The sequence below is a fragment of the Pomacea canaliculata genome, linkage group LG11 (genome assembly GCF_003073045.1).
Source record: "Pomacea canaliculata isolate SZHN2017 linkage group LG11, ASM307304v1, whole genome shotgun sequence".
Taxonomy (NCBI): Eukaryota; Metazoa; Mollusca; class Gastropoda; order Architaenioglossa; family Ampullariidae; genus Pomacea; species Pomacea canaliculata.
The window spans coordinates 14,813,983-14,841,977 of NC_037600.1; the positions used below are offsets into that span (position 1 = coordinate 14,813,983).

The 27,995-nt window shown below is 39.1% G+C and overlaps 1 protein-coding gene across 1 annotated transcript; it reads left to right on the forward strand.

The window, feature by feature from the left end:
• Nucleotides 1-102: 102 nt before the first annotated feature.
• Nucleotides 103-27,978, forward strand: LOC112575073 (laminin subunit gamma-1-like). The gene is made up of 28 exons (XM_025256629.1): nucleotides 103-608; nucleotides 8,972-9,273; nucleotides 10,665-10,795; nucleotides 11,177-11,355; nucleotides 12,255-12,443; nucleotides 12,634-12,751; nucleotides 13,395-13,502; nucleotides 13,867-14,003; nucleotides 14,415-14,537; nucleotides 15,005-15,307; nucleotides 15,489-15,716; nucleotides 15,983-16,168; nucleotides 16,559-16,688; nucleotides 17,062-17,174; nucleotides 17,286-17,435; nucleotides 18,126-18,278; nucleotides 18,670-18,807; nucleotides 18,956-19,147; nucleotides 19,508-19,644; nucleotides 20,104-20,276; nucleotides 20,575-20,712; nucleotides 21,256-21,430; nucleotides 22,013-22,135; nucleotides 22,306-22,420; nucleotides 23,089-23,288; nucleotides 24,052-24,210; nucleotides 24,495-24,594; nucleotides 25,591-27,978. The coding sequence occupies exons 1-28, from the start codon at nucleotides 215-217 to the stop codon at nucleotides 25,854-25,856; spliced, it is 4,860 nt and encodes a 1,619-aa protein (XP_025112414.1). The 5' UTR covers nucleotides 103-214; the 3' UTR covers nucleotides 25,857-27,978.
• Nucleotides 27,979-27,995: the final 17 nt, after the last annotated feature.

Consider the following 27,995-nt stretch of genomic DNA (forward strand, 5'->3'; position numbering starts at 1 on the left):
CATTTTATCTACTAAATAAAGCAATCAACCAACTTACTTTATCGTCTAAACTATTTGCCCCCAAATAGGGCCTCACCATGACTGCGACCCAGTTACTCCCAGAATGCAACGCAAGGTAGGGGGGCAAGAAAGAGTGGAAAGGTTAGGGTCAGTCTGCGGTGGTGATCGCAGAGGGGCTGTGTTGGGATAGTTGGAAAAGTTTGAGTTAAACACCATGAAGAGCGTGTGGGGAATTATTCTGTTTGTGGGTCTGGTCGTAGTTTCAATTTATGGCCAGGAGGATCCTCCCAGAGGCCGGAGCAGTTGCTACGATTCTGCCGGCAGAGCTCAGCGATGCATGCCCGAGTTTGTGAATGCAGCGTTCGGGTTGCCTGTGGACGCTACCAACACTTGTGGTGAGACCAGAGAAACCGAGTACTGCCTTCAGACTGGTGTTACGGGTGCACGCAAGCCGTGCTACATCTGCGATGCTGGCAAGGAGGGTTTGAACCATCCACCCGAGTTTATGACGGACTTTAACAACAACGACAACTGGACATGGTGGCAAAGTGAGACGATGCTGGAGGGTATCCAATACCCAGTCACTGTGAACCTCACACTTCATTTGAGTGAGTATTTTGAACATTTAAAAAAAAAATTAGTAAAAGCTTATTTCATCATTGCAAATGTAGTAATATATAAATTTATATCGCACAAAAGTATTAACTGTTTGTTGTCTCCCTACCACTCCAAAAATAAAAACAGCGCAGAAACTGCTGCTTTTGGCTTTTTACGCTATCAGAATTCCACCATTTCATCTTCTTTTGGCACACGTCAGAGGCGCAGAGCTTTACACAATTCTCTTGTAAATAATCTAAAAGTATAAAGTGTTTGCTTTGATTCTTCATAGATTACTCTGTCATTAAGATGTACTCAGTTGTTTGGTGGTGGTTATAGAAAAACTCAAGTGTCAGGCGGGTTTTAGATTGACAGTCAGGCACCGGGCCCCCATTTCCTCGGGACTTCCTCCCCATTTCCTCAGCCCACGTTTGATAAGCTGCTTGGCAGAGCCAAGGCTTACCTCCCTCCCCAAGCCGCTAATCACCCTCCCACCCTTACTGGTCGCGAAGCGCGGAGAGAGCTTTGGCCCATTCCGCAAACAAGCAAAAGTGCAAGGGCCAGCACTGACCGTGTTAATAATAGAAAATAATTGGTTTCATCTTACCACAGCTCCTTTGATGACGTCACATGTTGTAAGTTCCAGCTGACCCTTTATATATCTGACATTGTTTTCAGGAACGAACAATGCCCAACCTTGTTACAGTTTTGCAAATCATATCCCAAGAGTATCACCACTCCTATGAAGAGTATAAATAGCTACCTTGAGTTCAAAGATTCAAGATTTATAGGTGTACAAACTGTACATTTTGTACACAGTGAGAAGCATTCTGTCTCAGCCATTGTTTGCATATATTTTTACACTCCATAACATCGTTGATAGTTTTTATTTAGACCATGAAGGTGATGATTTGATGAATTCCTTTTGCTTTTGGCAACCACTGGTAAAGAATGACTTAATTTGCTAATATATTGTACTGTTTTAGTACGTATAACACCAAAATTATAGCTAATAGATCTTGTTGTACTTTACAGTTGCAAAAATTTTTTCAAGAGCTTTCTTATAAATGCTAAGAAAGAGCTTGTTTTATTAAGAAAGATTAGTGCTTTGTATAATTTCATATCTATGTAGCTGACTCTTAGTCCAAGATTATTTGTACAGATTGGAATGCTGTGCTAGAACTAATAAGAGGAAGTCAATTTTTTGAGCTTACTCATGAATGGCAGGAGGAAATGCCTTCTTCGTATTTCAGTACAAACTGGGCAGTAAATATGACGTTATTTTGGAAGCAAGTTTCAGCCCCTGTAGATACCTGGCATTGATAATAAATTTTGTTTTCATTCTAAGGTACACCTAAGACTGCCATTAAGCTCTCCAAGGTGCATGATTGGTCCTTTATATGCACTGTCTTGAACTAATTGTTCTAGTGTGATAGAGGCTAGCTTCAAACAAGTGAGGTAATTTGTATTGTCTGAATGCCAGATGAAAGATGCAAATAAGAAGTGTGATGTAAAAGGGAGAGAGGATCGATAGAAGAAAGAGAGCAAGTCCAAAGTTCTGCCAGCAACATCTGTCAGCCTGGTTAAGGACTAGATTGGGAGGTGAAAGGTTTGCTTTGAATTTACCCTGCTAGACAGGCAGTTGCTATAATAAAAATACCATAAAACATGGTATTCTCAAGTTAACGGGCTTATATAAGTACATATTATTGGTCTCCTGGACTTTGAAGGAGATTCAAAGTAGTTTTCTGAAGTACTGGATTTTGAAAACTTGAATCAATTTTTTGGTATTGGTAAGCAGAGTTTTACACCCATACAGCAGAATGGGAACTACGAGGGACAAGCAGCCTTGGTGGTGAATCTTATGCTGTTTCTTTGTCAGGTCCTGTTTAGCTTGGCCAGTTGCTGCTGCGATGCAATGCTGTGCAGCTGTCATCCTTGGAAAGCATAGAGCCCAAGTATTCAAAACTGTTTACCTCCTCAAGTTGTACTCTGTTAATATAGATCTCTGCTGTGCTGTATGGTGTTGAATATGGTTTCACTCTTGATGGTGCTGATCTTCATCCTGTATGGATTGGCAGTGTCCAGCAGCCTGTTTGTGAGGTCCTGCAACTCAGTTTTCCTGCCTACCAACAGATCATCATCGTCTGTGAAGTGCAGGTTACATAAGCCCCCACCCCCTGCCCCAAACTGATAGAAATGAAAGTGTGGAGGTCATGCAGAGTCTTGCACATTATATTCTCCAGAAAGATGCTGAACAGCACAGGCAACAAGGGGTATACCTGCTGTTGTCTAAAAGACGTCTTCCACCTGTTCGTTGAGAACTACTTTTTCCCTTGAAGTTTTATAATCACTGATAGTTGGAACTAGACCCTCTTCAAGATGTTAAACTTTCACATCACAGGATCCCTCTTGCCAAACTCTGTAAAAAAAAATTTTTTTTTTAAAAGTTGATGGAATTACAGTGTTTTAGGTGTTTATCCATCAGCATGCAACTGTTCAAGATTTGCTCAACTGTGCTCCTGCTTGGTCTGAAGCCACTTGATCTTCTACTAGCAATTTCTCAGCAGTGGACTCGATGCAATTTTGGATTACCTTAAGCATGAGTCTGCTTGGGTGACTGATCAGATGTATGTTACTATAGTTTCGACACTGTTTACTGTTTGCTTTCTTTGGAAGGGGTATGACAAGTGATTGCATCCATTACTTGAGCCATTCTTTGCATTCCCAAACTCTAGAATGGTAATGGTCTTCACTGTTTGTTGCCCACGTTTCAGCAGCTCAGGTGGGAAGTTGTTGAGGTGACTTCCCTCCTTTTATGGCCATCTTGACCTCTTCTGGTAAGAGTAGATGGGAAGCAACAGTAGGGCCTAAGTTGATGTTTGAGGTGACACAGAGGTCTAGGTTATCAGGGCTGAACATTCATCAGCACTTTCCTCACTTCTTTCTTACCCTCCCATAATTTTCTTTTTTAAAGAGACTATTAATACAATCATCCATACAGTTAAGTGGGTAATATAAGATCCCTTTAATTGAAACATTTCTGATTTTGTGACTGTCAGACATCAGTAGCTAGGAATTTTGTGAAGCTAAGTGATGTGTGAGCAAGCTAAATCACATCCAAGATCATGTGTATGTTGGAGGATTGAGAGTCAGTCAAATGGGTGCACAAAATCATCATTATCTAAATCAAGCGCAATTGTATTGCAGTCTTACAAACAAGTACTTTAAAGTGAAAATGAAACTTGCTGCTGGAAGTTTTAAATTTTCATTATCAGACTAAGTACAAGAGTTGCTGTGGATGGAAATCTACATGCAGATCATGTCTCTCACTGTCGGTACGGGTCAACTTTTAAAAAAAATTTCCTTTTAATTGTGGAAATAAGCTGAGGAAAGACTCAAGTGTCTGGTGCATGTATACACATTATTCCCTAATGCATCCTGACAGGATGAAAGATGCTACTTGTTCATGGAGCTGGAAAAAAGCCAGCAAAGCCTTATAAAAAGAATAAACTTAGAGCTCCCTTCTCCCAACCTCAGGGGTGATTAAAGTGCATCACTTCCTCTGTGTGAAATTTGAGCAGATGCTTTTGCACTCTTCTCAATATAGAGGTTTAAAAATGTCATTGTTATGCTAGGGAAAAAAGTATATCATTTGTTTTGTTGCAGTGCATTGATACAAAAGCTGTGCACAATGTTGAACATAATCATTGCTATTATCAGTGAATCAACTGAAACAGTGTTTATATTGCACATGTATAGGCTATATATATATCCCCCTTTCTTGAACAAAGGGAAGAAAGCCATTACAAGCTGACAAGCTGTGAACATCTTGTAGAGCTTGGTGCAGATTTGTGAGTTTATTTGTCTTATTTTGATTTATCTTTTAACTGCCACCATCATCCCAGCAGAGTTGACAATTAGGGAGATCTTGGTGAACCTAGGACAAGATGCTGCTTTCCTGAGGATTATCATGTCAGAACTTTCTCAGAACCTTCCATGGCCAAATTTTTTCATTGAAAGCTTTATCATTAGGCAACAAAGAAGGGGCTTTTTTGAGCTGAAGGGGGAAATAAATCCTCTTTTTTTTATTTTTAAAAGGTGTTTCCGTTGTAGATGTACAAAGAGGCCATGGAAAAGTAAAACAGGTTCTACACCATAGTTGTCTACCAGTCAAAGCAGAGTTTAATGATCGCTTGGCCATTATTACAGGGGCACAACTTTAAGCAGGGAATTTAAAGTTTTAAAAAAATCATCTAAAATTCTCTCCCTATAGCTCATGAGCTTTTTTAAATGAAAATTTATGCACGTCATAAAACCACACAAACGTCTAAGTTCATGCATCTGCCCTTTAAAAATAAAAATCCACAAAAGACGAATGCTGTCCCTAGCTAAATTAAGCGGTTTTTTTAAAATAAAAATTTATGATCTACTAACCACTGAGTTGTCTCGGGTTAAACACCTGTCCCACGGATTTAGAGATGTTGTTTGTGTCATTTTACTAAAAACCTTTTTCCAGTTCATGTGATGCAGATTCATTGTGCTCATAATTGATGCATATATGACAGCATTTAACGTTGTGAAATTACAATTTTTCATATTCTCGTTAAATATCGTTGTCGGATCAAAGGAACCGCACAGGAAGTACATTTCCCTCAAATGCCTGACCTCAGTGCCAGTAGTGCGGTTGGCTTATTTTGACAGGCAGGTGTTTCCACCAGCAAAGTAGTCATACATACGTCCGTTCAGTAGTGGATTTGCATATCTGCTATACATCTCCCGTTTTTTCAAACGAGTAGTGACAATAAAGTATTTGATGCAGCGAGATGCGTTGGACGTCACAGTCGCGATTATCGTGTCTCTGTTTAAAAGCTTCCAAAGTGATTAAATATTAAGGTTTAAGGTCTGTTTCAGCACTTTTAAGATCATTTATGGTTTTAGTTTCTTTCCCAGTCCACCCCACCTCCACTCAGCACACCCTAAATCGATCAAATATTACATCTTGAAACCCCGGTTTCTTTGATGTTCCACGGCAGTGAAGGAGCACCGAAGCTGCTGTCTGAAGATTGTCCAGCATTTACTCAGTAACCCAGTGTACTCATTATCTCGCGAGTTTAATCACGCATGGACGAGGGTGCGGACCCCCTGCACGCACAGAATAAAAGTCCCACCGCCGTGCCTTTTATTCTGGGATTTTCACGCATGACAGAACAAACTCAGAAGGGGGTTCGGCCGAGTTCTTGATAGTTTGGTGCTCAGTAGGTGAAGGAGGTAGAGCAGAAGCATTGATTATCAAAAGCCACGCAATGTGGAGGAGTTACAATACATCAGGGTGTATAGACGCTTAAGTAGGCAGAACGTCTTATGGAGAAAATGCATGCTTGCAAAGCTACTAGCACCACCCTCACCACCCCACACTACCAGCCTAAAGCGCATAGATTCTACGTCAAGGATATGGTCTAACCAAGCTAGTTCCGTTTGTGTGCAAAAATAGCATACATATTATAATCAGAATTAGCAAAATGATATTTTTGTGTTAGCTTGAAAATTAAAGAGAAGATATTTATGACTGAAAAGAGGGAATGATTTTATTGAGGGTAGAAGAGTGGCAGGAAGGTCAGGCACAGTCATCTTTTAACCATTGGACTACTACTTGCACATTTGTATGCTTTCCTAAGGAGGAACAAAATCCATATTCATTTTTATTGTACACTATTTTAAATTAATGTTGCATTCTGTTCTGGTGATCATTCAACATCTTTAAACTTAATTTCATGTTTAACTTGAGTTAGCATTATCACTGTTATTATATACGAACTAAGGCTAAAACTGTAGCACAGAATGTATTGTGACTTTTTTATGTTTTTGACAAATCAGATGTGGGATATCTTACCCTACCCATGAATATAAGAAAAATGTAAAACATGCCAGTAAATAAAATGCATAAATCACTGATCGTAGTTTAAGTAGTTCCCCAACTGGACAAACCTGATATCATACCTGGCTTAGGAACTCTGGAGGATTAAATCCCATGTTAGTGTTTTGAAATATTTCTCTTAAAACATACTTGTCAAGCAGGTATGCACACTTTTCACAGAAACAAGTACCGTATATGTGAATGCATACACGCACACACACATACCCACCCACCTTCATGTTAATCATGTAAGAGAGTTACATTTTAAAAAACTTGCCTTTCAGAAAACAAACAACTTAGTGTTGGAAGTTGGAGAACTAAAAGAGTTGAGGTCAGACCTTTTGTAATAAACTGGACACAAGTGGTAATATTTCATTATTGCTTTCATTAAGCTAAGTGACAATTCTGTGTGCATAAAAACATGATATCATGGATAACTGTACAATATTAACAAATGTAGATTTAGGGGAGGGCATTGGATAAAATCCCCAGTGATGTTAGCTAATGGCCTGGAACCCCCTAACAAGTTTAACTGTATTTTATGGATGATAAGCCCTCTGTCTCACACACAAGCACATACACCAGCACACAGATATGCACATATAGATAATGTTACTTAACTCTGGTGGGAGGTTTGCACTGAGATGAAAAGTCAAAGGTAGAAGTTGTTGAACATGTTGATGCAAAGTGAAGGAAGATCATAGAACATTCTTAAATCTCAAACAAACAGCAAGAGATGACACAGCAAGTGTTACCAAGTTCATGAAGCATCAGTCTCAAGAGAAAGTCACTCAAGGTTTTACAAGCATCACAATATATGTCAGGCCAGATTTGCGCTTTATGACATAATGGCATGTTTTCCCGGAAGAGAATGTATGTGAATGAAGTTTCTATGTTATAAACCCAGACAACCCTGAATGCTGGCTGGAAAGGGAATTGTATATACAGATACAGATTTGTATAGCACAAGGGCATTTGAGATTTGTTTTCATATGTTGCAGCATCAGCATAACATTATGACAAAGTACTTCCTATAATGTAAGGAATGCAGAATAAGAGGAAATCATTTATAGGTCTTTGAACAAGGTTTTTTTTAACAGTTGCTTTTGTTTGCCAGTTAACAGCAGTGTAAACAACAGGCACTCTATTTCTAAACATAGCTTTGATATAACTGTTTATATATTACGTAAACTCTTAAGCTCTAGCTTGAAGACAGAATATTGCAAAACAAATCTTGGCTGCCTCTGAATCCACCCAGTTTGAGAAATAGTTGTGAGAAAGAGGTTTTGAGAATAAAAATGTAGAGTACTTCTTTATTCAGATCATTGTTGTTAGGGTGTCACTGCAACAGTAAGGCTATTTTCAGTCTGATTAAATTTTGAATGTTTTGGCTCTGTGCCAAGTCTGGTATATCATATACAGGTCACCAGGCTGTTCTTTTAGCTATTTTACAGACAGGCAGCCAGCCAGCAGTCTACCCAGCCTTTCACACACACACAGACGGCCATCAAAATACCTTTTACTCGCAGGAAGGGGTGTGTGTGGTCTGTGGAGGCTGTTTGTGGGTAGGAGGGGGTTCAGGGGTGAAGAAGGTCATTAACATTTTGTGAGAGAGAGGAGAATGGATAGGTGTTGACTCAGCAGTCTGGACTGTGTCTGTTTGTAGGACTGGGACAGCTGTCCTGCCTGGTGTGAGTGTGTGTGAAAGAGAGTGCAAAGGGCAGACAGCTAAGTTGTCTGCCCTCCTCCACCTCATCTGAGCTGGGAGGAGGAGGATGATACAAGAGTGGGAATATATATATAGCTCAGGTCATGAATGTGGAGTGGGTAACCTGCTGATAATTGTGTGTGTGTGGAGGGGAACAGGAGGGGCTGTGGACAGGTGTGTTGAAGCAAGGCAGAGAAATTTCACAGCTTGATTTAAAAGAAAGTGGAAAGATAGCAACCTGCTTTTTTATATTTGACATAGGCACATCCTTTTGCTAGGTATTCCAAATACAAAACATATTTTAAACATAAAATGTTTATAAAACACACCATGTATGCATGTTTATTTTTGTATATGTGCAGACATTACAGTACTTTTGCATAATGTTTTTGGTGTTAAGGAAAACAGTTTCTGAATGTGTGATAATTTGATAATATGCCATGAATAGTGTAAAATATTTCCTTACATTCATAGAGGGAGAGAGAGTAATCATGGCCCTGTCAAAATAATTGTATTCTGTCCTGTCCATCAGCTATATACTGTGCACAGTCATAAATTTTACATCTAGAACTTGTGTAATCAGCATGTTATTATGTAGTAACTCCTTAATGTTATTTGAATGTTAATAAAAAAAAAAATAAAGCTTTCTAGGGCTTGTCTTTATTAAAAAAAAAAAATAAAGTTCCTAATTGTGAAAAACTAAAAATTTTACCAGGTAGCTGATTTGAGTTTTAAAAAATTTATTGCAGACAAAGCATTTGATATCACGTATGTTCGAATACGCTTTGTGTCACCTCGTCCCGAGAGTTTTGCAATCTTCAAGAGAACACGTGAAGACGGCCCGTGGATTCCGTACCAGTTCTACAGTGCCTCCTGTGAGAGCACCTACCACTTACCCAGACGAGGAGTTATTGCCAGTGAAAACGAAGCTGTCGCCATTTGCACTGATGAGTTTAGTGACATTTCACCTCTCACAGGTGGAAGTGTTGCCTTCAGTACTCTGGAGGGTCGACCAAGTGCCTTTGAGTTTAGCGACAGTGAAGTGCTGCAGGTAACTTGTGTCTATGGAGCTTCCATTCATCTACCTTCATTTCTTTTTATTCTTTCTTTTGTTGCTGTGTAGATAAGCTTCTATTGTTTAGCTACACTCCTTGTTGCTATGCAAGAAGTTTCACAATAGGAACAGACTAGGGCAGTGTTCTTCTGCACACTCACACACTACACCAGTTGACAAACCTAATTAGTCTTTTGGGGGAGAGGGCGGAGGAGGCTTCTTTTACACTCCTACAAATCATTCCTGTATACAACTCCTGAGAGCCACAGTATTTTACAGTGTCCTGTTTGTTATCAAGCATGCATATAAAGATACAGCTAAAGATATTTCTGAACTTGTTGACAAACATCACGGCTTCAGTTACAAAGCCATAACACTACATTCTTAACATAGACACTGACTAACTAGAGTTTATAGACTATTTATTTTAGTATTGCCAGAAACCAAACAAAAAGAATGTGTTGCTGTCTAGACATTAATATAGACCAGGAAAAAGAAGCGAAGGTGATAAAAGTTTTGACTTTATTTTATTTCTGTTTGTTTTGGTGTTGTGACAGTATAATGACACAACCAGCATCAGGATTTAAAAAAGTTATTAAGTTACAGAAGACCCTGGGGTATATGGAGAAGTGCTAGCATAGGGACGGAAACAGATTTTTGGTCAGCTTTATTTTCGTAAAATCCTTTTCTTCTTTATTTGACTTCTTTATTTCTGCATTGAGCCTTACGCTGGTGTAACAGAATCAAGGGTCAGGATAGAAGAGACTCACTTGACCTCTCATTCACTTTGTGATTTTGAGCTACTCAAATAAATCTTACTCCGCTTCTTTTAATCACCAGAAGTCGGTCATAATGGCTTAGATGTCAATATGAATGACATTAATTACGTTTGCATGCAAAATTGGAATTTTTTTCTCATTTGAAGCATATGATGCCAAAGTGTGCTTTTTTTAACACTGACATTGCTTTATTATTTTGTCTGACTGCCCAACAGTTAGCGCCTATTACCAATACAGTGAGAATTGGCTGTCCTGGGTTCAGGTCTCATCTCAGGCAGGCGTGCTGTTCTTTCTCTGCATGTGGCACCTGTTTACAGGGCTGGCTGCTTTGCCATGATGATATAGCCTTAGTTGCTGACTGCACGTAAAACCCCCCAAACCTCCACTCCCACCTGCCTTTATTATCCTTTATGCCCTGTTCACACAGATTATTGACATTACTTCCCATCATGCATTATTTTGTAAGCTGCAAGTTAAGGTAGTTCTTCAGAATTTTAGGCTTCAAACCAAACCTTCTATCATGAATGCCATTGGTTTTCTTCCACTTTTCGTACTAATCACAAGATCTGTTAATGTTTATTTACATAAAGATCCACTTGACATTTGCAGGAATGGGTAACAGCTACAGACATAAGGATTGTTCTGACTCGTATGAACACATTTGGTGATGAAGTGTTTGGAGATCCGAGAGTGCTGAAATCCTACTTTTATGCAATATCAGATTTAGCTGTTGGTGCCAGGTATTCAGCTTATTTGTATATACATTCATTACATGTTCTACTTGTTTCACATTTGTTAAAAATTGTAAAGATTTTCTGGGAGCCTAAATAGCATGATTTAAAAAACAGTTTGTCTTTAGGAGTCACAACTGTAATCCTTGCTAGTCACACCCACATATCATTCATGGGTACATGGATTTTTTTTGCAGCTCTAGTTTTTGCAGTTGTGTCTCAACTGTCTAGATCCGGAAAATAGATGATATTTTTTAGATGATATTATGCGTTCCTAAAAATGCTGCAGTTTTGACATAAGCATTGATGATGATAATTGGCCTTTGTGGCCCATTTACAGAAAGGTCTGACAGGAAGTCTGACAGTTACATTTGTTATGTGTGTGGACAGATGCAAGTGTAATGGCCATGGCAGTTCATGTGAGCTGGTGCGTGACCAGACCCTGAAAGACCAGCTTGTATGTAAGTGTGAGCATTACACCAATGGGCCCAACTGTGACGAGTGTCTGCCATTCTACAACGACCGGCCCTGGGCTCGTGCTAATGAGAAGGATGCAAATGAGTGTCTGCGTGAGTGTTTGCATTTTTCTCTTTATCAGGTATCGGTAAACCTTTTCCACTGAGTGAACTTTTGTGTGGAGAGGAATGTTTGCAGTTTTCATTGGACAACTCTGGTTCAGTATCATAATTCCAAGGGAAACTTTTTAAATATAAAAAAGCACATAAAGAATGTTAATAAAAAGTAATTCTTCAAAAAGAGGGCAGCAGCTGAAGCACCAGTGGTATCAAGTCTTGTTCTGGGGCCATAGTTCAAAGCAGTGTTCAAAATGCTGTAAGGTAAAATAATGTAAAGCAATATCTGCCGGATCTTGTCACTGCTCCCTAACTATAGAGACAAAGTCCTTGCCCTTAATGTCCACATGTTACCCCTTGTTATCCTTGTTTCATGATTATGGCCCTGTGAAAGGGTGGGGTTTCAGCCTCAAACTGATGACTTGTTCTTGCAGCAGAGAGCAATGAGAGTGAAAGTAAATTAATGTGAGCATGCAGGTGTTTGAACTCTTGATTTTGTCTTCTGCATGCAGCCAAATGTGGATGATGGTAAGTGCTAAGTGTTTGTGTTATCGTAACATGGTTTTGGGACCGGTTTGATGGGAACATGTAAAATCGTTGCAGATCCTCGTGTGTGTGTTTTATCTTATTATCATCATGATGAATTTTCTTAGCTGTTTCCACTTTTACATTTTCAGCATTTGTGTAAATGTGCTGCAGACAAGCTAGTTGTTATTGGCTGTCAACAATTTGATTTAAGAACAATCTTTATATCATAGATTTTCTCCCATGCTATGAACATGATGGTGATAGCCCAACATGGGGAATATTTGTGTGCTCACTTAACAATTTACCATTTGCTAACATTGTCTGCTGACAGCCAGTTGACATCCACCTATTTTCGTCTTGTCATGCAGCCTGCAACTGTAATGGTCTGTCAGACCGGTGCTACTTTGATCGGGAGCTGTACACACAGACTGGTCATGGGGGTCACTGCAGAGACTGTCGTGATAACACAGATGGTCCAAACTGTGAGGTTTGCAAGGTGAACTACTACCGTCGCATGCCAGAAAATCGATGCTTGGCCTGCGGATGCAATGAAGTGGGTTAGTGATCAGCTTGAAAGTTTTGAAAATTTAGGTACAGGTTGACATAAGGCTAATTTGTTCTCTAGGTCTCTGAAGGTAGATTTTCTGTTTAGTGAAGTTTGCTTGCCACAGAGTCAAGTGTAGTTATCATATGGTAGTCTTTCTCGCCTTGATAATTGTTACATGACTGCAACTTGTGTATCTTTAGGTTCGAGGAGTCTGCAGTGTGACAACAATGGGCAGTGCCGATGTAAACCTGGTGTAGGGGGAGAGAAATGTGATCGATGTTTGCCAGACTTTTTTGACTTTGGGGAGGCTGGATGCGTGTAAGTTTAAAACTCTTGTAAGCTTACTGTTCAGCAGTTCATGGATATGTGTGTGTGAAAGTGCATGCATGCATATGTCAGTGATGGTAGGAAGGAGGAGTGGCCATTGAAAACTGGAAAGGTATGTGATTGCCTTGTTGATGTATGAGCACAGCAGGTGAGTGAATATTTGTTGTTTGTTTTCCATAAAAGGGAAAAAGGCTAAAAAGGGCTCATCCACACAAAAAAATTAATATGCTCAACTTGTAAGGATGTAAAGTTTCATCATTGAGAGGCTAGGCTAAAGTGGTAAATATTTTGTTACGTCCATATGCATACATAACAGACACTTGAAATTGTACCTTTTGTAGTCCAGCTGTTCAACCACAAATGAATTTTCAGTCATGTGCTTGATGTTCTTGGTTTGTCTTAAAAATGGTCTTGATGTAAGATTGATTGTATGTTTTGTGTTTTCTGTGAAACATCACTTGCCTTATTCTTACCTTGTAGCCAGTTCTTCCGGGTTTTTTTCCCAACTTCTGTTACTGAGCTTACTTCCACAGTTATAAATGCCCACAGGTATTAATAAAGTTGATCATTTGTAAATTGTAGCTCATTTGGAAATCAAGGTTCTATAAAATATTATGATTTTCCTGTGTAAAAGACCCTGTGCCTGCTCAGTACCTGGAAGTTACAACAATGAGCCACGCTGTGATACTCGCACAGGTGATTGTGAGTGTAAGCAGAACGTGGAAGGTCGCAGGTGTGACAGGTCTGTAACATCTTACGTTATTGCTTTTGATGTTTTGTTTTGAGTCCATGGCCTGTGCTTTCATTTTGTAATTTTTTTAAACTCTTTTTTTTTTAAATATAGATTTACACAGATTTGTGTTTATACAAATGTGTTTTCGCATCGTAAGTTTTGATATGCACAGTTGTTATGCATGGTCTTGAATAATAAAAATTTGTAAAGTGCATATCCCCATGTGGACAAAGCCACACTAATGGACCTTTCTATAGCTCCAAAAAAAAAATGCTGAGACTGAAAAAAAAGTGGTTGCCTATTGTGTCGGAATATACTTAGAATGCAGGAAGAACAAATTACCTTTTTCTTTTCTTTTTGTATTCACAATTAGATGCAAGCCAGGATTCTTTGGTCTGAGCACAGAGAATCCATTTGGTTGTCTGGCATGCTTTTGCTATGGTCACTCATCAGTGTGCAACAGTGCATCAGGATTTTACGCACGTAACATCACCACAGAGTTCCAGACAGGTACTTATTGGGGTTGCTGGTGATTGTTTATTGATTTGAATACTTACAACATTTGGTAAGGCAGTCTTTTGGTGCAAAGGTTGGTGCCTGCCATTACTAATACAGTAAGCATTGACCATCCTGGGCTCAGATCTTGTCTTGGGCACACTTCTCTGCAGGTGGCACCTGTTTACAGGATGCTGCTTTGCCATGATATAGCCTTAGTTGCTGGGTTGGCATGAAACACCTATTCCTCCCCACCCCCCCACCCCCCCCCACTACAAAATATGGTGCTGTTTTTGCCTCTGCTTTAAAAGTGAAAGATTTGATATATAATCGTTGTTTTATTTTCCTTTTTTATTTAGAAATTGCCTTCATATATGTGTTGTGATCCCTAGGGTGTTTTAATGGCATTTGTTCTTTTGTGCTCAGGCAAGGAAAGATGGACAGCAATGACCCGCAGTGGACATGACTTGGAAACTATGTATAATGCTGTGACAGGGAAACTGGGAGTTCAGTCTGACACTACTGAAGTTATTTACTTCATGGCACCCGGTATGAATTTAGTGGTGTGTGCTTTTTCCAGACAAATGGTTCAACTGTATTGTGATACATAAACATATTTCAGGTTGAACACAAATAAGGAGTGGGTTGATACATTTAGGACCTTATGGCACTTAATGGAAACAACTCAAGCTGTATAGGTGGCTATTGGGGGGCTATTGCATAAGAAATTTATATAACTTTGTATCTGAAATTTTCTTTGAATAAAGCAGTGATTACTGTTAGAATTTTGTTTACATGCTGATTCTTGTTTCCCCTTTTTTCTAGTATGACAAAGAATACAAGAAAAAGTTTAGACTTTTCATCTTTTAGCCTAAAAAGGGAAGAGAAGAGGATTGATAAAACGTGATATTGAGCAAATGATACATTTTCTTTATCTTTTCTTGCTGTAAGGACCAAGCTATGTATCATTGCTGTTCGTGCCATTTTGACTCGACACTTATTATCATCCCTTATAGAACCATATTTGGGAGACCAAAGATTCAGCTACAACCAGTTCATCTCCTTTGTGTTAAACATTGGCGAGGAAACAGCTCGGCCATCTGTTGTGGATGTAGTGATCGAAGGGTCTGGGAAATCAATTGCAACACACATCTTTGCTCAGAGCAATCCAGTGCCAGATGTGATTGCTCAGAACTACTCATTCCGTATTCATGAGGACCCCAGCTTTCAGTGGTCCCCTCGACTGAAAGCGCAGGATTTTATCACCATTCTGGCAAATGTCACTGCTTTCAAGATCCGTGGAACTTTCAACCCTCAAGGTATGGGAGATGTAATTGTTGGAAATAAACTTCATAAAATTTGAATTCATTAGCAAAAAGAAAAAAAAGGGTTGAAAAGTTAGAGAAAAAACTAAATTTTCTGGCAAAGAAACAATAAAGCTGACAGGCATTAAAAAGTATTGGAAAGTCCTTAGCAGTGTCTCGGTGTATTTTGTTGCAGGTGTTGGTTTCATAGATAATGTCCGACTAGGGACAGCACAACAAGGATTGGTCAATGGTGAGGAGGCCTTATGGGTGGAACAGTGCACGTGTCCAGCAGGCTATATTGGGCAGTTTTGTGAGTCGTGTGCCCCTGGCTACCGTCGTGAAGCAGCAAACATCAGTCCTTTTGCTCAGTGTGTGCCGTGTGAATGCAATGGACATTCTGATGTGTGTGATGTCAATACTGGTGAGTAGGTTTTAGTGGCAGTATTTCATGTAATTATTGTTTCACTAAAACTTTTCTCCACAGTCATAAGTCTAAGAGGGATCGCAAAGCAGCTTAGAGACTGTTTCATGTCATTTGCTTTCTATAGTAGGGTTGTTTGCTGTGTAGCTGGATTGGTGTGCTGTCAGAAATCATGAAGCAAATTCTGGATTTTAATGTTTGGCATAAAGGTGACAAGGAAAGTTGTGAAAGATTATTTCAGATGAACTGCTTTATGTTGATGACAGGTCGCTGCATTTGTCAGCACAACACAGAAGGGTTGAACTGCGAGCGCTGTGCACGTGGTTTCTATGGTGATGCCAGACAAGGCACACCAGAGGACTGTATACCCTGCCCCTGCCCTAACGGTGGCCCATGTGTACAGCTGTCGACTGGAGATGTGGTGTGCACGGAGTGCGAAGAAGGATATGGAGGTAAGCACCATTCACCCCATGCCTTGTCTTTCTTTTTTTCTGATTTTTATATGGTAATAGCAGTGCAGCTCTTAAAGAAAAGGCTTTGTGTTTTGGTCATGATTTTTAATGAGCTTGAGTCTTTTTATACAATGCTGAATGCATTCAGTTTTCAAGTTTGGCAAACTGTTTATCTTAAACATCTGCCCAGGTCAGCAGGCAGCTAACAGTGGCCTCTTTGCTTTCACATATTTGATTTTGAGTTACATCTTTGTCCACAAATCTGACATTCAATTGCATTTGCTTCAGTGTCCTCTAAATGAACCTAAACATTACAAGTTGTGACTTTTTTTCCTCTCTCTCTACATCTTTTTATTCCTGTCACATGATTTCTACCCTACCTTTTGTCAGGCAACCTTTGTGACGTTTGCCTTGATGGGTACCATGGTGATCCAGCTGGTCGCCTTGGTAACCCTAGACCTTGTCTTCCATGCTCTTGTAATGGCAACATCGACCCCAATGCTGTGGGCAACTGCAACACGTGAGTAGAAAAGGAAAAAGTTGGGGAAAAGTTCACACTCAATAACAATACAGCTCACAATTTTTTCAGAGTGTGTATATAGATATTTAAACCCTTTCTCCTTTCCTTTCAATTTTTGCTTATGGTGATACAGAATGTTTCCTGAACAACACTAGGGGAAAATAGTTTAAGCACAGAGAAAGAGATCTAGAGCATTCTGCTGGTTTTTTTTTACCCTTGTCTAGGTTCTAGGAATTGGCAAAAGTTGTAAATAAAATTTGTAGGTTTTATATAGGTCTTTTTAGAAAAAAAATTGCAATCTGGTCTTCTTGCATTATGAAAAAGAGAAGCACAAGTTTGTTTTTGTTATTTCACTCATAAATTCTCTTTACAGGACGACAGGTGAATGCTTGAAGTGTATTTACAACACAGGTGGATACTTTTGCGAAAAATGTCTACCCAGTTACTATGGCAATGCTCTAGCTGAACCCAAAGGACAGTGTCAAGGTAAATGTTATAATTTTTGTACAAGTGTTTGACATGAGACCAGTTATTTCAAGTGACTTGTGACCTTCAAGTGTCAGCTTAAAAAAACTGTCAACTTCTTTTCCGTTTCAGCTTGTAACTGTTACCCAAGTGGCACCATCATACAGCCAGGTGTCTTGGGCTGTGACCCTACCTCAGGCCAGTGCCCTTGTCTGCCGAATGTAGCTGGGCGACAATGTGAACGATGTGACCCAGGGTACTGGAATCTTGAGAGCGGAAAAGGTGGGTCTAATGGAACTCCAAGTTTTTGCATACAGAGGTGACAAAGATCACATTATAAATACATATTATTAAAGACATTGTTTCCCTTGCTTATATAAATGATCTAAATGTCATCTGATAAATGTATCATTAAAAATAGATCTTATGTGCCTTATTTAAATAATGTTAATTTGTAACTGTTTGTTTGTGCAGCGAAACAATGGAATTCTCTCTCTTTCCATATCCGCCACCTATTGAATCTATTGAATCATTTAAATGTGCAATAAAAACACACCTCTTCCATAAAAGATTACTCCTAGCAACCTTTCCCATAATGCTAGCCCCTTTTCACACCTTTCCTTTTGCAATATCATGTTACTCTCAGCTCTTGTTATTTGGTTCCACTTTGTGTTTTCTGTATTTGATTTTATTCTTCATTTGTACTGCTGTTCATTCTTTTATAGTTAGTATGTTATTTGGTTGTTTTCCTGTCCCTCATATGCTGTCCATATTTCATTCTTGTTCATAAGTGCTAACAGCATACTCCTTAGGAGTGTGAGTACGTGCTTTTCAAATTTTGCATTTATTATTGTTATTAGAGCAGATAGAAGAAACTTGTTTTCTGCTTGAAGTTGATAACATTAAAATTATCCTCTCGCAGATGATTTCTCTAAGTCGTTCAAGTGGAAAGGTTCTGCTTAATAATGGCAGGTTGTGAACGCTGTGACTGTGATCGCATTGGTTCAACGAACTACACATGTGAGCAGCGGGGTGGCCAGTGCCAGTGCAAGACTGGGGTAACTGGACGGCGCTGTGACACCTGCCAGAGATACTTTTTTGGATTCTCCCCATCAGGTTGTCAAGGTGAGTTCATGGGTATTGAAAATGGTGATGAAAGGAGGGGTGATAGTGGTCAGAATGAATGTATGTGGATACATACAGATAGATTTTAAAAAGTAGACTTGTATATTATGAAATTATAATGCCTTTGATATTTAAAGGTGCAAATTTCCCTCAAATATTATACAGTACAGACAAAAGTACTACTATTTGTATTGCTTTTGTTACAGCATCTCTGCACCTTTAATCCTTAGTACACCATGGCATGAGATCTTTTCTCTTTGTTCAGTCTTTTAAGGTTTTATTAATTTAATACTCTCTTTTCACAAAACTGCTTTGGCTTCCACTCTTGCAGTGACCAAAAAAGAAAAGGATTTTGTTTGAGTGCTCTCTTATCTCCCTTGATATATTTCAGCCTGTAACTGTGACCCCACTGGCTCCTTGGACTTACAGTGTGACCCGTATGGATACTGCCCATGCCGACCCAATGTTGATGGTCGTAGGTGCGATTACTGCCAGGAAAACAAGTACAATATTTCTGCTGGCTGCTTGGGTAAGGACTTTATTACACTTTTAATCATAAAACAAAACAAAATTAAGATTTTATTGGCAATACTGTGTGCAGCATGGAAACATAAACATTGATTAAGAAACAGTTCCTTTGTTGCCCTGAAAAATATGGTCTGTTGCTTTTTTTACAGACTGTCCTCAGTGCTATGACTTAGTTCAGGAACAAGTCAACATTCATCGTGGGAAACTTCGGGAACTTACTGCCCTTATCAACAACATCGGCAACAATCCAAGTCTTTTCAATGACTCTGAGTTCTTAGCTGTACTTGGCCAAGTGAACGACTCTGTAAATGTCCTTTTGGATGAAGCACGGGGAGCTTCTAGTGAGCTGGTTTTCTCTCATGCTATTGCACCAAAACTAGTTGATGATTGGTTTCGAGTTTGGGTGAAATTAAAATGTTTCTAGTTATTGATGAAATGCATAGGCACTCATAATGTTTTAGTTTTATTAAAAGATTCTTGCCAAGAAACCAGCAGCAAGTGAACAGAGAATAATATTGTGACATATCCATATTCTTTCCACCTTTCAAGATTTTGCCATAAAACATTTAATCTGTTCTACCCATTGTGGAAGATTTTTGTGCCTTCTTTTTCAACTGAAAATTCCCTTGACATATTCTTAGCTTCCTGTCTTACTTTTTGCTATCACCATTAACCATTAATTTGTTACTCACTGTTTGCAGCGGGTGATGGTGCAATTGGAAAGCAATTGCAGGAGCTGAAGTCTACTCTTCGTTCTATCCTGGACAAGTGTGGCGACATCACACGCAGCATCGCTAGTGCCAGTAGCATGTCGCAGGACAGCATACGTGACATTACGGTCAGCAGCAGTTATTTTTTTAATAAAACTTGTAGGTGTCTTTCCATCTGTCGTCGCAAAGAAAGGCTTTCTTTTTTCTGTTTTAATAAGCTCTTTTAAAAATTTATTCATAGACTGTAACGTTAATAATGAGAAGCTCATGTCAGATAATTTTGTTAGTATATTCAGACAGAAGGGGTTTTATGCTGTTTGCTGCAGGTGTAATGTGATAAGTAGATATTTCTACAGATTCCTGAACGGCAGAAGTAAAAAAATAAGGTAGAATAAGAATTGAGGGATTTCATAAAATGCTGTTAGAATAAAGGTTAGTAGGTGTGTTGCGTCTGATCTTTTTATCTTAGCTGTTTTTTTCTGTGTTGTGTACAAGTGTATGGGTGTATATGCATATTTACATACATATGCGGTGATGTTTTGATGTCTGAATTTGTTGATGATATGTGATGTCCTTGATTGTTTCAGATTGCTGAAGATGCCATTAGACGTGCTGAGACGTCATTACGAGAAGCAGAGAATTATGTGGGACGAGAGGGAAGGCAAGCTTTGAGTCAGGCTTTAGAAGCATTGAAGCAGTTTGGCAAGCAGTCACAACAGATGACAGAAATTGCACAGCGAGCAGCAAACGAATCGCTCAAGTTGGTGACATTCCACTCCTTTTTACTTTTTTTAAATAGCAGTCATTGTTTAGAAAAAGTAATAATTTCTCTGTCCCAGATGGTTCACAAGGCAAGTTTCTTGAGTTATTTAAATATAGCTGATCAACTTATATTCCTAAATTGGAGGAGAAAATAAAGCTCTAAACGTGTCTTGACTGATGATGATTATACTGAAGATTATTCCCTTTGTCGATAAAATTTAACAAAACTGACATCCTTAAAAAAGGATATCCCCATTTTTTATTTGGTTTTATTTACAGAATGTCTTCTGTTACAGACATATGCATGATGCTAAAATGATTGATAACATTGCTCGCAATGCACTAAACACTTCACGAGAAGCATATCGTCTTGCGGAGGAAACACTTCGTAAGCCAGATGCAAATGATGTTGAGATTGAGCGACTGACACGAGAGTAAGTTTCCACAACTATACTTTGCTTGTTTCACCTGACAGCATTAACAAAACACTTCCATTAAGGGTTAATTTTAGAGATATTTGTGAGATGCTACTTGATTGTCACAGTTGTCATTATTTTCATCCTGTTGTTGAAGTGTAATGAGCAAATTAATTGAGAGGTTGATTTATGAAACTGGGATATTCACAAAGTACTATCCCTGAATTACTGTTCTTAACTCCCTGGCAATACTGTCTGCCATGCTAACCATCATGTAATGACTCCATCTTACACTGTTTATAGTATCTACATCGCTTCATCCATTTCTTTACGTTCTATTCTTGTACCTCATCTTTAATTGTTGTTCAGTGTGTCTCTACGTACCTCACTGTCCACTGGCTGTTATCTTTCATTTATCATTATTGGTCTGCGCAGAGAGTGCGATCTTTCATAGTTGGGATGCTGCGTGTTATAAGTTCCCAATGTTGTTATATTGTTTCAATGAGGCTATTCTTAAGGAAGGATCAGATACAGTTTATTATTGTTCTGTCTTTATTAAAGATTTAGCGATGCAAGTGAGCTCTATGATCGTACTAAAGAAATGGCATCAGCAGCTCTTGATCGAGCCAATGAGGCACACGATGAAGCTCTAAAACTATACAAAGATGCACAGATGCCACTTCCACCAGTGAATGTGGCACGGCTTTCACAGGAGGCTGAGCAGATTAAAGAAGAGGTGAGAGTGATTTCTTTAACTTTTACCACTATTTTACCGACTATAGTGGGAGAGTAAGGGATATAGTCGTATTGTCTGGCATATCAAAGAAAGACAATTTACAACTAAATTTTCATTTCTGGGGGAATACCCTGCTTTTGGTTCAAGGACTACATGCCTACTAAGATCTCAAAGCACTGCAAGAGGTCAAAATTGTGACATCACAGTGTATGGGGGTATTCACCAATATTTGAGGAGATAGTAACTGGCTCTGAGCTTTTCATCAAAAACCTTAATTTGTTCTTGCTAGTCCTTTAAAGCAGTACAGCATTGATAAGTAACAGTTTAACTAGATACCTTACAACTGCTTAAGGAATCGGCATTCAGATAGTATGTCAGATGTGATAGACCATGGCAATTTTCCTTTTCTCAGTGGATAATCAGCCAGCCATCACTGTAATGATATTTCTTATTGATCTTCTGTTCTTGGTTTCTGTGCTTTATGGTAGGCAAAGGTATATGATTAGAATTGCAGGCAGATGTCTATACTGTAATACTGTAAGGTCATTGTCCTCTTTTCCTTTATATTTTTATGGACAACAGGCAGCTCGTATCAAGCTGAGGGCGCAGGAGCTCTTGGAGGGAAACAAAGATCTTCTGGCAGAAGTAGAGGCACAGCGAAATACTTCTCGCTTAACGCTTACTGATGGCAGGACTTTACAGCAGGTGAGTTGATAGCAATGTGATAGCATACAATGTGTATATGGTACATGTGTACATGTACAAAATGTGTATTGGTACAGGAGTGCAGATACAAAATGTGTATGTGGTACAAGAATGCATGTATAAAATGTTTTCTGTGGTCATGATCTTGCATGCTGTGCTTTTTGTTTCAGCGTGTTGACGAATTTCTTGCAGAGGTGGATGCTGCTCGTGATGTAGCCCGAAAAGCTGTGGAATCAGGGGAGAAAACCCTGCGCGAAGCGAATGAGACACTGGAGACTTTGCTAGGTAATAAGGATTGTTGGTTGTTGGTGTTTTAAGTCATGTCAGCAGCAGAGGCTGTATCAAGGCAAGAAAAAACAATTGATTAAAGTCCACATGGGTCACTAATGGGACTTAAAAAATATTTTTCAACCTGAAATGAGCATAAGCAGGATGAGAGGTTGGGGAACACAATCTAAAAAAATTCCCACGTGAATAAATTTTTACCAGACTAACACCCATTTCAGCTCAATTAGGAGTAGAGATTTAGTCTTACAGGCGGAACTGTTAGCTCATGAAAGGAAAGAATGGTTGGACCTGAACAAAGGAGATGAAGAACATCTGCAGTGCTGGCTACCCTATTGGTCCTTCATTACTACTTGTTTCCATCACCCTCTCTGCTGGATTGAATCCATTGTTTCCCACCAGATGGTGAAAGTTTACCTTTAAATATTATCCCTGGTGATGTTTCTTTCTCTTGTCTAGATTTATTCTTTGTATAGCCAGGTATAAATGGTGTATGGTGGTGGTAAGCTGGGTTTAGATTTGCCCAAACCCCTGGAATCTTATTAGTAGTTTACATTTTAATATATCTATGTGTGTGTGTGCATGCACTGTATTTCTGCTATCATAGTCTTAAATATCTTACACCATTGTAGTGCTTTGTCCTCACTATAAAATTGTTTGATCCACAGAGTTTGACCGCCTTGTTGACTTGAACAAGGATGCTGCTAATGAGGCACTGCAGAAGGTACCCCAGATTCAGGCCATGATCGAAGAGGCAATTAAAACCACTGATGAGGCTCGCAGTGCTCTCATGGGTGCACAATTAGATGCACAGGAGGGTCTTCGTCTTGCCCAGTTAGCGGAGGACACTGCCGAACAGGCCTCCAATGTAAGTTTCATTAGATGGGAAGTGGTAACTTGACTGTCGTGTTTTAAACCATATGCAGCAAACACAAATGCCCTCAATTGAAATTTTGACTGGTATTTTTGAATATTTATATAAATTAACCTACAGTACAGAAAACTATATGTGATACACCATTTTAAAGAGCATTTTCAGAACATATACATAATGTGAATTTGAAGAAATATAGAATTTGTTTTTCTTGTACTAAATTTAAGTGAAAGATTGTAACTATATGGGACAGAGAAGCAAAAACAGAAGAAGGTCAAAACTTTTTTCCAACAAAATAATTATTTATACTTTAAATACAAACAGTTAGTGCCAAACAAACATATTTTATTGGAATATACATTAGAATTTAAGTACTTCTTACTGTTTTCATCTCATTTTTTATTGAATTAAAATCCATGTTGAATAGATTAAACGGCAACTCACGCATACATGGCGCTTGATCAACTGAATCTTTGCCTACTTTCAAACCGAACAAAGTACTTGATTTGGTAATTTTAGTTTTTTCTTTCAGGTCTTAAGGGAAGTAATCCATAATGGAACAATTCCTAAAGTTTCCAATAGTTTCCTCCCTTATGTATTCATTTACTCATTGAGCGAGGTGTTGTATGACGCTAGTCTACATGCGAACAGGTCCTCAGCCTGTGGAGGATAGGATGGGGAAGGAACAAAATTGTTTCTCAATTGTACTTTAATATTACTTGTACATTGAGGTTAAATGAGACTTTTTTTTTAACAGGAAGCCAGACGAATTCGTGTTGAAGCAAGTACTATGAAGGATAAGGCTACAGATTTGAAGGATGAGGCCTCAGACCTGGCCGGAGAAGTTGAAGATACGGAAAACCGCCTGAATGCCTTTGAAGACCAGGCTGATGAGGATGAGACTCTGATCCGAGAAGTAAAACTAAATCTACCATATTTTTTATGTTCACTGTACTGCTTATTCAATCATTTGTATAAATTCTCACTTGCTGTTATAAAGGGAGTCAAAACCCAAGTTCCAATGATGCCTTGACAATAAGCTGCCCTCAGCCTATAAAAGTGAGCTTTATCCCATGTTCTTCACAATGTTGTCATCTTACCTGCTTTATTTTTTTCCTGTCAATATATTTACAGGTTTGCTTTAATACTGTTATCTTTGTAAATAAGTCTTGTGCAAGAATTGTTTTTTTGTGTTAACAGGCACAGAAGAAGGCCAGCTTAGCTCAGATAACAGCACGCGAAGCTGCCACTAAAGTGTCAGAGACCCTGGAAAAGGTCAACAACATCAAAAACGTGCTGAGTGAGTGACCTGCTTTTCTCCTCAGTCACGTGACTCCCTTTTCTGTTTAAAGAGAGCCAAAGGAATATGAAAGCAATGATGATAAGAAGTTTTCTGTTAAAGAAAAGAGCTGAGGTTGCATTTTAATTAAGTCCAATACTATAAATTTCTGAAACATTCTTCAATATCTGGTGAGACTCCCTTACCTGAGCTTGTATTTATGAACTCAGTCTGTTACCCTACCCAGTCTCGGTAAATTTGCTACCCACACCTAGTGACCCTGTAGCAATAAATGGAAAGGAGGGGGTGTTAAAAAAAAACCAACTATCATTGTGTGGACTGTTGTTAGGACTAATGCTTAAGGTAGAGATGTTTCTTTATTGCACATTTAAAAGATTCAATGGTGGGTAGATGGCGGTTATGGAAGGGGAAAGAGTTTCATTGTTTTGTGGCATAGTAACTAAAAATTCTGTTACTGTTAGTTGTGCTGGTGATAGGAATAGTGAGGATAGGGTCATCAAATGAAGAGCATAGTTGCCTGGCTGGGACATAGGGGCGGAGAAGTTCTGAGATATACTCAGGGCAAGAGCCTACAAAGAAAAAAAAATTAGAACACAGCACAGTTTGTAGCCAGTGCAGAAAATGAAGGAGAGGAGAGAGCTTGCTAAAATCTTGAGGTAGCTGTGAAGCAGTGTAGGCAGTAGAGGGCATCTTGGTTAGGGTTAGTGCAGTTGACTGTAGAGCTGGTTAAAGGTGTGTGGCTAGAAAAAAAATCCCTTGGTCACCAATCAGAGTACCTGAAATGTCAAGGATGGCAAAGACAGTATAATGAGATTGTTGAACTCTACTTTCCACAAGCCATGTCCTACACACAATGAATCTTTACTCACCTTTGTTGCCAATTGGCTTTTCCTTTATCTTACTCTAAGTATTTTGTATTCACTGAAAAAAAAAATTAAGAAAATAAATTTTTCAAAGCTTCAGAAGATTAAACGTTGCGACATTTATGTCTACTAGCATACTTGGAGGATGTTGACACCACACGTCTTGCTGAGCTGGAGGCAGAACTAGATCAGCTGGAGCGTGAACTGAATCAGACTGACATTGAGTCGGAGCTGATGAAGCTACAGGAGCAGAGCAAGAAGATCCAGTGCTGGCGGGACAAGTACCAGGCGGACCTTTCACAGTTCCGCAAAGACGTTGACAACATCCAGGCAATCCGAGACTCACTGCCAGATGACTGCTTCAAATCTATCGACATTGAGTCCCCACTGAATGGCTGAGGCAGAGGAAAATCAAAGAAGACTCTATGGTGTAAATGTGACTTGTGGGATTGATGGTTGGGTGATTTTGTGGTATGTCTGTCACTTTGCAGCATAAAATGGCAAAGGAGAGAATGGCAAGGAAAGCATTGACTTATCTTTCCTGGCCAGGGGAAGGGTGGAAATGATTTGAGTGTTTGATAGCTTTGTGAATGGTCACAGCATTGACAAGCCCACCTCAGTTGCCAAGGGGAAACCTCTCAACTTTGAGGTTTGAGATCTGCATCCATTACTACACATTGATTATCTACCGTTGGGGGGAAAAAAAAGAACAAAGTGTAGGCTTTATGGCTTTACCTCAACAGAAATGCATAAAATCGACTTCTGTGTTTGAAAAATGAAAGGTCAAGTGAGGTCAGTTAGGTTACATGGGGTGGATGTGGATACCATCGCTCATCATTGTTACTTTATCCAGCAAGGCATGTCCAGTTTAAAAATATGCGTTCTCTACATCCTTTTGTGGAAATTTGCTTTACAGTGAGATTTATTAGTACACTATGACCGAATTCAACTTAGGGTGCTTCATGTTAGAGTTGTGAATTTTTTTGAGTGTTAGGATCATTCTATATTTTTAAGGCACCTTCGTGCTTTTGAGACAAGATTTCTTTTTTATATACAAAGGCCACACGGTGTTCTTGTCTTTTTGGTAGGCAGGTTTGAATCCCAGGGGAAAAATGTTGACGGCAATCTGGTCAAAGGTATTACTTCTAACCTAAGTTTGTTTACCATGATACCTCATGCATATAAAGACTAAGCATTGCAGCATAAATGTGGAACCTGCAAATGAGATATTCTGACATCCTCACATGAGCATCTTTCCCTACTAGGAAAATTCTGGCATGCACCTGGGTGCAGATTACGTTCATTGTGTCCATGGCCTATACGTAAGCACATCCTATGTGAACTCCAAAAGAACGGATGAGTAAGGATGTGTGTGTGTGTGCGCTTATGCTTCTTGCTTGTGTGAAGATAAGCCTGATGATTATGGTGTCTTTGAGCTTTATGGTGTGGAGAGCGAATTAACTGAAACTAGTTCTACAGATCCCAGCATTCATTTTTGCTTCTGCAGAATGTAAAGTTTTATACTCACCTCCACATTCTTTTGTGTAGTTATGGCCAATTACTCACTTGATTATCCTTTTATTTAAATGGTGCTATTATATCAGTTGGTAAATTTTCATTAATGTGTCCTGTTGAAGCTGCATGTAAACAGAAATTGTCTAATTTTTTCACATCTTAGTTTTGTATCCAAAAAATACTTTTGGCAGATCCCTCCATTTGCATAATGAAAGGGTAATGGTGCGAGGTTTATGGGAGTACTCTACTAAAAGATGTAGTTTTGCAGTATTTCTCCATCTCAGGTACTGCAGTCCAATACAGCAACATGGACAGACACATTTCTGTGGATCAGTGTGAGATGGTTCCTTCTCAGGTCTGTTGAAAGCTAGCAAATGTTCCAATGAGAGTGCTTTTTTTATGTGCGTGTGTGTAAGCAGCTATTTCTCACGATTCGCTGAAAGTGGTTTAATTTCTGCAGTGGACTGCATGCAGTCAGTAGTTGCCGTGGAGTGCATTGGCTGCAAGTCCCTGTCTGCTTTATTTTTGGTCACTACAATTAAGCACTCATGCTACATCAGGAGATGAGTGGTGAACATTTAATTAAAATGTACATCTCTAATGAATGATTCAGCATTTTATGCACGAATAGATTGTGCTTACATTTAGGTATTTTGCGATATTGCTGAATGTTCTCAGGTGTGTGGCCACACCCATGCACATCTTGTTAGTGCAATATCCTATTTGTTCAGTTTATCTGTGACCTCAGAGTATTGCTATAAAAAAAAAGTCCGCAAAAAAAGTTCAGCTAGCTGAATCTTGTTAAGAACCAGTTATTTAGTTAAGCTATACACAGTAAGTGCTATTGTCCCTGATGTTGCTGCACCAAATAAACCCATTGCATGTACAATTGAGATGCCAAAATGCCATATACATCTTTGTGTATTTGCTTCATGTATCTTTCACCTTTTGATTGTGATCAATGTACACATTTTTAAAGGATAAAAGTAAACCTTTTGGAGAACTATGTGGATAGTGAATTCC